Source organism: Coregonus clupeaformis, chromosome 7, assembly GCF_020615455.1.
Source record: "Coregonus clupeaformis isolate EN_2021a chromosome 7, ASM2061545v1, whole genome shotgun sequence".
In the NCBI taxonomy this organism is placed as follows: Eukaryota; Metazoa; Chordata; class Actinopteri; order Salmoniformes; family Salmonidae; genus Coregonus; species Coregonus clupeaformis.
Genome location: NC_059198.1, coordinates 53,746,919 through 53,759,215, shown reverse-complemented (window position 1 = coordinate 53,759,215; position 12,297 = coordinate 53,746,919). Strand labels below are relative to the sequence as shown.

Sequence of the window (12,297 nt, the reverse complement as noted above, 5' to 3'; positions counted from 1 at the left end):
CAGCATGGCCCAGTTAGTGTCTCAGTTCAGTCACAGCATGGCCCAGTTAGTGTCTCAGTTCAGCCACAGCATGGCCCAGTTAGTGTCTCTGTCTCAGTTCAGTCACAGCATGGCCCAGTTAGTGTCTCAGTTCAGTCACAGCATGGCCCAGTTAGTGTCTCAGTTCAGTCACAGCATGGCCCAGTTAGTGTCTCTGTCTCAGTTCAGCCACAGCATGGCCCAGTTAGTGTCTCAGTTCAGCCACAGCATGGCCCAGTTAGTGTCTCAGTTCAGCCACATCATGGCCCAGTTAGTGTCTCAGTTCAGTCACAGCATGGCCCAATTAGTGTCTCAGTTCAGTCACAGCATGGCCCAGATAGTGTCTCTGTCTCAGTTCAGTCACAGCATGGCCCAGTTAGTGTCTCAGTTCAGTCACAGCATGGCCCAGTTAGTGTCTCAGTTCAGCCACAGCATGGCCCAGTTAGTGTCTCAGTTCAGCCACAGAATGGCCCAGTTAGTGTCGCTATTCAGTTCAGCCAAAGCATGGCCCAGTTAGTGTCTCAGTTCAGTCACAGCATGGCCGAGTTAGTGTCTCTGTCTCAGTTCAGCCACAGCATGGCCCAGTTAGTGTCTCAGTTCAGTCACAGCATGGCCCAGTTAGTGTCTCAGTTCAGTCACAGCATGGCCGAGTTAGTGTCTCAGTTCAGCCACAGCATGGCCCAGTTAGTGTCTCAGTTCAGCCATAGAATGGCCCAGTTAGTGTCGCTATTCAGTTCAGCCAAAGCATGGCCCAGTTAGTGTCTCAGTTCAGTCACAGCATGGCCCAGTTAGTGTCTCAGTTCAGCCACAGCATGGCCCAGTTAGTGTCTCAGTTCAGTCACAGCATTGCCCAGTTAGTGTCTCAGTTCAGCCATAGAATGGCCCAGTTAGTGTCGCTATTCAGTTCAGCCAAAGCATGGCCCAGTTAGTGTCTCAGTTCAGTCACAGCATGGCCCAGTTAGTGTCTCAGTTCAGTCACAGCATGGCCCAGTTAGTATCTCAGTTCAGTCACAGCATTGCCCAGTTAGTGTCTCAGTTCAGTCACAGCATGGCCCAGTTAGTGTCTCAGTTCAGCCACAGCATGGTCCAGTTAGTGTCTCAGTTCAGCCACAGAATGGCCCAGTTAGTGTCGCTATTCAGTTCAGCCAAAGCATGGCCCTGTTAGTGTCTCAGTTCAGTCACAGCATGGCCCAGTTAGTGTCTCAGTTCAGCCACAGCATGGTCCAGTTAGTGTCTCAGTTAAGTTCAGTCACAGCATGGCCCAGTTAGTGACTCAGTTCATTTCAGCCACAGCATGGCCCAGTTAGTGTCTCTGTCTCAGTTCAGCCACAGCATGGCCCAATTAATGTCTCTGTCTCAGTTCAGTCACAGCATGGCCCAGTTAGTGTCTCAGTTCAGTCACAGCGTGGTCCAGTTATTGTCTCTGTCTCAGTTCAGTCACAGCATGGCCCAGTTAGTGTCTCAGTTCAGTCACAGCATGGCCCAGTTAGTGTCTCAGTTCAGTCACAGTATGGCCCAGTTAGTGTCTCAGTTCAGTTCAGCCACAGCATGGCCCAATTAGTGTCTCAGTTCAGTCACAGCATGGCCCAGTTAGTGTCTCAGTTCAGCCACAGCATGGCCCAGTTAGTGTCTCAGTTCAGTTCAGTCACAGCATGGCCCAATTAGTGTCTCAGTTCAGTCACAGCATGGCCCAATTAGTGTCTCAGTTCAGTCACAGCATGGTCTAGTTAGTGTCTCTGTCTCAGTTCAGTCACAGCATGGTCCAGTTAGTGTCTGTCTCAGTTCAGTTCAGTCACAGCATGGCCCAGTTAGTGTCTCAGTTCAGCCACAGCATGGCCCAGTTAGTATCTCAGTTCAGTCACAGCATGGCCCAGTTAGTGTCTCAGTTAAGTCACAGCATTGCTCAGTTAGTATCTCAGTTCTGTCACAGCATGGCCCAGTTAGTGTCTCAGTTCAGTCACAGCATGGCCCAGTTAGTGTCTCAGTTCAGTCACATCATGGCCCAGTTAGTGTCTCAGTTCAGTCACAGCATGGCCCAGTTAGTGTCGCTATTCAGTTCAGCCAAAGCATGGCCCAGTTAGTGTCTCAGTTCAGTCACAGCATGGCCCAGTTAGTGTCTCAGCGCAGTTCAGTCACAGCATGGCCCAGTTAGTGTCTCAGCGCAGTTCAGTCACAGCATGGCCCAGTTAGTGTCTCAGCGCAGTTCAGTCACAGCATGGTCCAGTTAGTGTCTCAGTTCAGTCACAGCGTGGTCCAGTTAGTGTCTCAGTTCAGTCACAGCATGGCCCAGTTAGTGTATGTATGTGTATCTTACCTTATTGCTGCCACGGCATGGCCCAGTTCGTGTATGACCCCACTGACCAGCAGAGCAGAGAAGAAGTAGGCCAGCTGACTGACTGGCAGGTTTACACCTGGGACCTGCACACACACACCGCAGTGAGTACACACACACACAGAGACAGAGACAGAGACAGAGACAGAGACAGAGACAGAGAGACAGACAGACAGACAGATGTTCTCTGTACGTACCACCACCTGTAGTGTCTGTTGATTGGCTCCCTGAGGGTGGTCTGATGTCATCTGATGGACAGTCTGCTGCAGTGTTCTAATCAGCAGCACCACCGAACCACACATAGACACCAACCCAAACACTACACCACTGGTGAACCTACACACACACACACAGGGTTAAGGCAGAGGAGCACCACCGAACCACACATAGACACCAACCCAAACACTACACCACTGGTGAACCTACACACACACACACAGGGTTAAGGCAGAGGAGCACCACCGAACCACACATAGACACCAACCCAAACACTACACCACTGGTAAACCTACACACACACACACACACAGGGTTAAGGCAGAGGAGCACCACCGAACCACACATAGACACCAACCCAAACACTACACCACTGGTGAACCTACACACACACACACAGGGTTAAGGCAGAGGAGCACCACCGAACCACACATAGACACCAACCCAAACACTACACCACTGGTGAACCTACACACACACACACAGGGTTAGGGTTTATGGGTCTAGGGGTCAGGTCTTACCATAGGTAGAGGGAATGAGGGTTAGAGGTCAGGGGTTAGAGGTCAGGTCTTACCAGAGGTAGAGGTAAGGTCTTACCAGAGGTAGAGGGAATGAGGGTTAGAGGTCAGGTCTTACCAGAGGTAGAGGGAATGAGGGTTAGAGGTCAGGTCTTACCAGAGGTAGAGGGAATGAGGGTTAGAGGTCAGGTCTTACCAGAGGTAGAGGGAATGAGGGTTAGAGGTCAGGTCTTACCAGAGGTAGAGGTCAGGTCTTACCAGAGGTAGAGGGAATGAGGGTTAGAGGTCAGGTCTTACCAGAGGTAGAGGTCAGGGTTAGAGGTCAGGTCTTACCAGAGGTAGAGGGAATGAGGGTTAGAGGTCAGGTCTTACCAGAGGTAGAGGGAATGAGGGTTAGAGGTCAGGTCTTACCATAGGTAGAGGGAATGAGGGTTAGAGGTCAGGTCTTACCAGAGGTAGAGGGAATGAGGGTTAGAGGTCAGGTCTTACCAGAGGTAGAGGGAATGAGGGTTAGAGGTCAGGTCTTACCAGAGGTAGAGGTCAGGGGTTAGAGGTCAGGTCTTACCAGGGGTAGAGGTCAGGGGTTAGAGGTCAGGTCTTACCAGAGGTAGAGGGAATGAGGGTTAGAGGTCAGGTCTTACCAGAGGTAGAGGTCAGGTCTTACCAGAGGTAGAGGTCAGGGGTTAGAGGTCAGGTCTTACCAGAGGTAGAGGGAATGAGGGTTAGAGGTCAGGTCTTACCAGAGGTAGAGGGAATGAGGGTTAGAGGTCAGGTCTTACCAGAGGTAGAGGTCAGGTCTTACCAGAGGTAGAGGTCAGGTCTTACCAGAGGTAGAGGGAATGAGGGTTAGAGGTCAGGTCTTACCAGAGGTAGAGGTCAGGGGTTAGAGGTCAGGTCTTACCAGAGGTAGAGGGAATGAGGGTTAGAGGTCAGGTCTTACCAGAGGTAGAGGTCAGGTCTTACCAGAGGTAGAGGTCAGGGGTTAGAGGTCAGGTCTTACCAGAGGTAGAGGGAATGAGGGTTAGAGGTCAGGTCTTACCAGAGGTAGAGGGAATGAGGGTTAGAGGTCAGGTCTTACCAGAGGTAGAGGTCAGGTCTTACCAGAGGTAGAGGTCAGGTCTTACCAGAGGTAGAGGGAATGAGGGTTAGAGGTCAGGTCTTACCAGAGGTAGAGGGAATGAGGGGTTAGAGGTCAGGTCTTACCAGAGGTAGAGGGAATGAGGGTTAGAGGTCAGGTCTTACCAGAGGTAGAGGTCAGGTCTTACCAGAGGTAGAGGGAATGAGGGTTAGAGGTCAGGTCTTACCAGAGGTAGAGGGAATGAGGGTTAGAGGTCAGGTCTTACCAGAGGTAGAGGTCAGGGGTTAGAGGTCAGGTCTTACCAGAGGTAGAGGGAATGAGGGTTAGAGGTCAGGTCTTACCAGAGGTAGAGGTCAGGGGTTAGAGGTCAGGTCTTACCAGAGGTAGAGGGAATGAGGGTTAGAGGTCAGGTCTTACCAGAGGTAGAGGTCAGGGGTTAGAGGTCAGGTCTTACCAGAGGTAGAGGGAATGAGGGTTAGAGGTCAGGTCTTACCAGAGGTAGAGGGAATGAGGGTTAGAGGTCAGGTCTTACCAGAGGTAGAGGGAATGAGGGTTAGAGGTCAGGTCTTACCAGAGGTAGAGGGAATGAGGGTAGAGGTCAGGTCTTACCAGAGGTAGAGGGAATGAGGGTTAGAGGTCAGGTCTTACCAGAGGTAGAGGGAATGAGGGTTAGAGGTCAGGTCTTACCAGAGGTAGAGGTCAGGGGTTGAGGTCAGGTCTTACCAGAGGTAGAGGGAATGAGGGTTAGAGGTCAGGTCTTACCAGAGGTAGAGGGAATGAGGGTTAGAGGTCAGGTCTTACCAGAGGTAGAGGGAATGAGGGTTAGAGGTCAGGTCTTACCAGAGGTAGAGGGAATGAGGGTTAGAGGTCAGGTCTTACCAGAGGTAGAGGTCAGGTCTTACCAGAGGTAGAGGGAATGAGGGTTAGAGGTCAGGTCTTACCAGAGGTAGAGGGAATGAGGGTTAGAGGTCAGGTCTTACCAGAGGTAGAGGTCAGGTCTGACCAGAGGTAGAGGGAATGAGGGTTAGAGGTCAGGTCTTACCAGAGGTAGAGGGAATGAGGGTTAGAGGTCAGGTCTTACCAGAGGTAGAGGGAATGAGGGTTAGAGGTCAGGTCTTACCAGAGGTAGAGGGAATGAGGGTTAGAGGTCAGGTCTTACCAGAGGTAGAGGGAATGAGGGTTAGGGGTCAGGTCTTACCAGAGGTAGAGGGAATGAGGGGTAGAGGTCAGGTCTTACCAGAGGTAGAGGTCAGGGGTTAGAGGTCAGGTCTTACCAGAGGTAGAGGGAATGAGGGTTAGAGGTCAGGTCTTACCAGAGGTAGAGGGAATGAGGGTTAGAGGTCAGGTCTTACCAGAGGTAGAGGTCAGGTCTTACCAGAGGTAGAGGGAATGAGGGTTAGAGGTCAGGTCTTACCAGAGGTAGAGGGAATGAGGGTTAGAGGTCAGGTCTTACCAGAGGTAGAGGTCAGGTCTTACCAGAGGTAGAGGTCAGGTCTTACCAGAGGTAGAGGGAATGAGGGTTAGAGGTCAGGTCTTACCAGAGGTAGAGGGAATGAGGGTTAGAGGTCAGGTCTTACCAGAGGTAGAGGGAATGAGGGTTAGAGGTCAGGTCTTACCAGAGGTAGAGGGAATGAGGGGTAGAGGTCAGGTCTTACCAGAGGTAGAGGGAATGAGGGGTAGAGGTCAGGTCTTACCAGAGGTAGAGGTCAGGGGTTAGAGGTCAGGTCTTACCAGAGGTAGAGGGAATGAGGGTTAGAGGTCAGGTCTTACCAGAGGTAGAGGTCAGGTCTTACCAGAGGTAGAGGTCAGGTCTTACCAGAGGTAGAGGTCAGGGGTTACCAGAGGTAGAGGGAATGAGGGTTAGAGGTCAGGTCTTACCAGAGGTAGAGGGAATGAGGGTTAGAGGTCAGGTCTTACCAGAGGTAGAGGTCAGGTCTTACCAGAGGTAGAGGGAATGAGGGTTAGAGGTCAGGTCTTACCAGAGGTAGAGGGAATGAGGGTTAGAGGTCAGGTCTTACCAGAGGTAGAGGGAATGAGGGTTAGAGGTCAGGTCTTACCAGAGGTAGAGGGAATGAGGGTTAGAGGTCAGGTCTTACCAGAGGTAGAGGGAATGAGGGGTAGAGGTCAGGTCTTACCAGAGGTAGAGGGAATGAGGGTTAGAGGTCAGGTCTTACCAGAGATAGAGGGAATGAGGGTTAGAGGTCAGGTCTTACCAGAGGTAGAGGTCAGGTCTTACCAGAGGTAGAGGTCAGGGGTTAGAGGTCAGGTCTTACCAGAGGTAGAGGGAATGAGGGTTAGAGGTCAGGTCTTACCAGAGGTAGAGGGAATGAGGGTTAGAGGTCAGGTCTTACCAGAGGTAGAGGTCAGGTCTTACCAGAGGTAGAGGTCAGGTCTTACCAGAGGTAGAGGGAATGAGGGTTAGAGGTCAGGTCTTACCAGAGGTAGAGGGAATGAGGGTTAGAGGTCAGGTCTTACCAGAGGTAGAGGGAATGAGGGTTAGAGGTCAGGTCTTACCAGAGGTAGAGGTCAGGTCTTACCAGAGGTAGAGGGAATGAGGGTTAGAGGTCAGGTCTTACCAGAGGTAGAGGGAATGAGGGTTAGAGGTCAGGTCTTACCAGAGGTAGAGGTCAGGGGTTAGAGGTCAGGTCTTACCAGAGGTAGAGGGAATGAGGGTTAGAGGTCAGGTCTTACCAGAGGTAGAGGTCAGGGGTTAGAGGTCAGGTCTTACCAGAGGTAGAGGGAATGAGGGTTAGAGGTCAGGTCTTACCAGAGGTAGAGGTCAGGGGTTAGAGGTCAGGTCTTACCAGAGGTAGAGGGAATGAGGGTTAGAGGTCAGGTCTTACCAGAGGTAGAGGGAATGAGGGTTAGAGGTCAGGTCTTACCAGAGGTAGAGGGAATGAGGGTTAGAGGTCAGGTCTTACCAGAGGTAGAGGTCAGGGGTTAGAGGTCAGGTCTTACCAGAGGTAGAGGGAATGAGGGTTAGAGGGCAGGTCTTACCAGAGGTAGAGGGAATGAGGGTTAGAGGTCAGGTCTTACCAGAGGTAGAGGGAATGAGGGTTAGAGGTCAGGTCTTACCAGAGGTAGAGGGAATGAGGGTTAGAGGTCAGGTCTTACCAGAGGTAGAGGTCAGGTCTTACCAGAGGTAGAGGGAATGAGGGTTAGAGGTCAGGTCTTACCAGAGGTAGAGGGAATGAGGGTTAGAGGTCAGGTCTTACCAGAGGTAGAGGTCAGGTCTGACCAGAGGTAGAGGGAATGAGGGTTAGAGGTCAGGTCTTACCAGAGGTAGAGGGAATGAGGGTTAGAGGTCAGGTCTTACCAGAGGTAGAGGGAATGAGGGTTAGAGGTCAGGTCTTACCAGAGGTAGAGGGAATGAGGGTTAGAGGTCAGGTCTTACCAGAGGTAGAGGGAATGAGGGTTAGAGGTCAGGTCTTACCAGAGGTAGAGGGAATGAGGGTTAGGGGTCAGGTCTTACCAGAGGTAGAGGGAATGAGGGGTAGAGGTCAGGTCTTACCAGAGGTAGAGGTCAGGGGTTAGAGGTCAGGTCTTACCAGAGGTAGAGGGAATGAGGGTTAGAGGTCAGGTCTTACCAGAGGTAGAGGGAATGAGGGTTAGAGGTCAGGTCTTACCAGAGGTAGAGGTCAGGTCTTACCAGAGGTAGAGGGAATGAGGGGTAGAGGTCAGGTCTTACCAGAGGTAGAGGGAATGAGGGTTAGAGGTCAGGTCTTACCAGAGGTAGAGGGAATGAGGGTTAGAGGTCAGGTCTTACCAGAGGTAGAGGTCAGGTCTTACCAGAGGTAGAGGTCAGGTCTTACCAGAGGTAGAGGGAATGAGGGTTAGAGGTCAGGTCTTACCAGAGGTAGAGGGAATGAGGGTTAGAGGTCAGGTCTTACCAGAGGTAGAGGGAATGAGGGTTAGAGGTCAGGTCTTACCAGAGGTAGAGGGAATGAGGGGTAGAGGTCAGGTCTTACCAGAGGTAGAGGGAATGAGGGTAGAGGTCAGGTCTTACCAGAGGTAGAGGTCAGGGGTTAGAGGTCAGGTCTTACCAGAGGTAGAGGGAATGAGGGTTAGAGGTCAGGTCTTACCAGAGGTAGAGGTCAGGTCTTACCAGAGGTAGAGGTCAGGTCTTACCAGAGGTAGAGGTCAGGGGTTACCAGAGGTAGAGGGAATGAGGGTTAGAGGTCAGGTCTTACCAGAGGTAGAGGGAATGAGGGTTAGAGGTCAGGTCTTACCAGAGGTAGAGGTCAGGTCTTACCAGAGGTAGAGGGAATGAGGGTTAGAGGTCAGGTCTTACCAGAGGTAGAGGGAATGAGGGTTAGAGGTCAGGTCTTACCAGAGGTAGAGGGAATGAGGGTTAGAGGTCAGGTCTTACCAGAGGTAGAGGGAATGAGGGGTAGAGGTCAGGTCTTACCAGAGGTAGAGGTCAGGTCTTACCAGAGGTAGAGGGAATGAGGGTTAGAGGTCAGGTCTTACCAGAGGTAGAGGGAATGAGGGTTAGAGGTCAGGTCTTACCAGAGATAGAGGGAATGAGGGTTAGAGGTCAGGTCTTACCAGAGGTAGAGGTCAGGGGTTAGAGGTCAGGTCTTACCAGAGGTAGAGGGAATGAGGGTTAGAGGTCAGGTCTTACCATAGGTAGAGGGAATGAGGGTTAGAGGTCAGGTCTTACCAGAGGTAGAGGGAATGAGGGTTAGAGGTCAGGTCTTACCAGAGGTAGAGGGAATGAGGGTTAGAGGTCAGGTCTTACCAGAGGTAGAGGGAATGAGGGTTAGAGGTCAGGTCTTACCATAGGTAGAGGGAATGAGGGTTAGAGGTCAGGTCTTACCAGAGGTAGAGGGAATGAGGGTTAGAGGTCAGGTCTTACCAGAGGTAGAGGGAATGAGGGTTAGAGGTCAGGTCTTACCAGAGGTAGAGGGAATAAGGGTTAGAGGTCAGGTCTTACCAGAGGTAGAGGGAATGAGGGTTAGAGGTCAGGTCTTACCAGAGGTAGAGGGAATGAGGGTTAGAGGTCAGGTCTTACCAGAGGTAGAGGGAATGAGGGTTAGAGGTCAGGTCTTACCAGAGGTAGAGGGAATGAGGGTTAGAGGTCAGGTCTTACCAGAGGTAGAGGGAATGAGGGTTAGAGGTCAGGTCTTACCAGAGGTAGAGGTCAGGTCTTACCAGAGGTAGAGGGAATGAGGGTTAGAGGTCAGGTCTTACCAGAGGTAGAGGGAATGAGGGTTAGAGGTCAGGTCTTACCATAGGTAGAGGGAATGAGGGTTAGAGGTCAGGTCTTACCATAGGTAGAGGGAATGAGGGGTAGAGGTCAGGTCTTACCAGAGGTAGAGGGAATGAGGGTTCGAGGTCAGGTCTTACCAGAGGTAGAGGGAATGAGGGTTAGAGGTCAGGTCTTACCAGAGGTAGAGGGAATGAGGGTTAGAGGTCAGGGGTTAGAGGTCAGGTCTTACCAGAGGTAGAGGGAATGAGGGTTAGAGGTCAGGGGTTAGAGGTCAGGTCTTACCAGAGGTAGAGGTCAGGTCTTACCAGAGGTAGAGGGAATGAGGGTTAGAGGTCAGGTCTTACCAGAGGTAGAGGGAATGAGGGTTAGAGGTCAGGTCTTACCAGGGGTAGAGGTCAGGTCTTACCAGAGGTAGAGGGAATGAGGGTTAGAGGTCAGGTCTTACCAGAGGTAGAGGTCAGGTCTTACCAGAGGTAGAGGGAATGAGGGTTAGAGGTCAGGTCTTACCAGAGGTAGAGGTCAGGGGTTAGAGGTCAGGTCTTACCATAGGTAGAGGGAATGAGGGTTAGAGGTCAGGTCTTACCAGAGGTAGAGGGAATGAGGGTTAGAGGTCAGGTCTTACCAGAGGTAGAGGGAATGAGGGTTAGAGGTCAGGTCTTACCAGAGGTAGAGGGAATGAGGGTTAGAGGTCAGGTCTTACCAGAGGTAGAGGGAATGAGGGTTAGAGGTCAGGTCTTACCAGAGGTAGAGGTCAGGTCTTACCAGAGGTAGAGGTCAGGTCTTACCAGAGGTAGAGGGAATGAGGGTTAGAGGTCAGGTCTTACCAGAGGTAGAGGGAATGAGGGTTAGAGGTCAGGTCTTACCAGAGGTAGAGGGAATGAGGGTTAGAGGTCAGGTCTTACCAGAGGTAGAGGTCAGGTCTTACCAGAGGTAGAGGTCAGGTCTTACCAGAGGTAGAGGGAATGAGGGTTAGAGGTCAGGTCTTACCAGAGGTAGAGGGAATGAGGGTTAGAGGTCAGGTCTTACCAGAGGTAGAGGGAATGAGGGTTAGAGGTCAGGTCTTACCAGAGGTAGAGGGAATGAGGGTTAGAGGTCAGGTCTTACCAGAGGTAGAGGGAATGAGGGGTTAGAGGTCAGGTCTTACCAGAGGTAGAGGGAATGAGGGTAGAGGTCAGGTCTTACCAGAGGTAGAGGGAATGAGGGTTAGAGGTCAGGTCTTACCAGAGGTAGAGGTCAGGTCTTACCAGAGGTAGAGGTCAGGTCTTACCAGAGGTAGAGGGAATGAGGGTTAGAGGTCAGGTCTTACCAGAGGTAGAGGGAATGAGGGTTAGAGGTCAGGTCTTACCAGAGGTAGAGGGAATGAGGGTTAGAGGTCAGGTCTTACCAGAGGTAGAGGGAATGAGGGTTAGAGGTCAGGTCTTACCAGAGGTAGAGGGAATGAGGGTTAGAGGTCAGGTCTTACCATAGGTAGAGGGAATGAGGGTAGAGGTCAGGTCTTACCAGAGGTAGAGGGAATGAGGGTTAGAGGTCAGGTCTTACCAGAGGTAGAGGGAATGAGGGTTAGAGGTCAGGTCTTACCAGAGGTAGAGGGAATGAGGGTTAGAGGTCAGGTCTTACCATAGGTAGAGGGAATGAGGGTTAGAGGTCAGGTCTTACCAGAGGTAGAGGGAATGAGGGTTAGAGGTCAGGTCTTACCAGAGGTAGAGGGAATGAGGGTTAGAGGTCAGGTCTTACCAGAGGTAGAGGGAATGAGGGTTAGAGGTCAGGTCTTACCAGAGGTAGAGGTCAGGTCTTACCAGAGGTAGAGGTCAGGTCTTACCAGAGGTAGAGGGAATGAGGGTTAGAGGTCAGGTCTTACCAGAGGTAGAGGGAATGAGGGTTAGAGGTCAGGTCTTACCAGAGGTAGAGGGAATGAGGGTTAGAGGTCAGGTCTTACCAGAGGTAGAGGGAATGAGGGTTAGAGGTCAGGGCTTAGAGGTCAGGTCTTACCAGAGGTAGAGGTCAGGTCTTACCAGAGGTAGAGGGAATGAGGGTTAGAGGTCAGGTCTTACCAGAGGTAGAGGGAATGAGGGTTAGAGGTCAGGTCTTACCAGAGGTAGAGGTCAGGTCTTACCAGGGGTAGAGGTCAGGTCTTACCAGAGGTAGAGGGAATGAGGGTTAGAGGTCAGGTCTTACCAGAGGTAGAGGGAATGAGGGTTAGAGGTCAGGGGTTAGAGGTCAGGTCTTACCAGAGGTAGAGGTCAGGTCTTACCAGAGGTAGAGGGAATGAGGGTTAGAGGTCAGGTCTTACCAGAGGTAGAGGGAATGAGGGTTAGAGGTCAGGTCTTACCAGAGGTAGAGGGTCAGGTCTTACCAGAGGTAGAGGGAATGAGGGTTAGAGGTCAGGTCTTACCAGAGGTAGAGGGAATGAGGGTTAGAGGTCAGGTCTTACCAGAGGTAGAGGGAATGAGGGTTAGAGGTCAGGTCTTACCAGAGGTAGAGGGAATGAGGGTTAGAGGTCAGGTCTTACCAGAGGTAGAGGGAATGAGGGTTAGAGGTCAGGTCTTACCAGAGGTAGAGGGAATGAGGGTTAGAGGTCAGGTCTTACCAGAGGTAGAGGGAATGAGGGTTAGAGGTCAGGTCTTACCAGAGGTAGAGGTCAGGGGTTAGAGGTCAGGTCTTACCAGAGGTAGAGGGAATGAGGGTTAGAGGTCAGGTCTTACCAGAGGTAGAGGTCAGGGGATAGAGGTCAGGTCTTACCAGAGGTAGAGGGAATGAGGGGTAGAGGTCAGGTCTTACCAGAGGTAGAGGGAATGAGGGTTAGAGGTCAGGTCTTACCAGAGGTAGAGGGAATGAGGGTTAGAGGTCAGGTCTTACCAGAGGTAGAGGGAATGAGGGTCAGAGGTCAGGTCTTACCAGAGGTAGAGGGAATGAGGTTAGAGGT

General features: G+C 51.6%; 1 protein-coding gene across 2 annotated transcripts in view; it reads right to left on the bottom strand.

Moving 5' to 3' along the window:
• Positions 1-12,297, bottom strand: part of mbtps2 (membrane-bound transcription factor peptidase, site 2) — a 79,721-nt gene that overhangs the window by 41,625 nt on the left and 25,799 nt on the right. The window contains exons 3-4 of one of the 2 annotated variants that reach the window (XM_045221434.1): positions 2,548-2,686; positions 2,333-2,436 (exon numbers count right to left, since the gene is read on the bottom strand). In XM_045221434.1, coding sequence (XP_045077369.1) covers positions 2,333-2,436; positions 2,548-2,686 — 243 coding nt within the window. Of the gene's footprint in view, positions 1-2,332; positions 2,437-2,547; positions 3,035-12,297 lie in introns of both variants that reach the window. The other variant, XM_045221435.1, reaches the window with a different exon arrangement.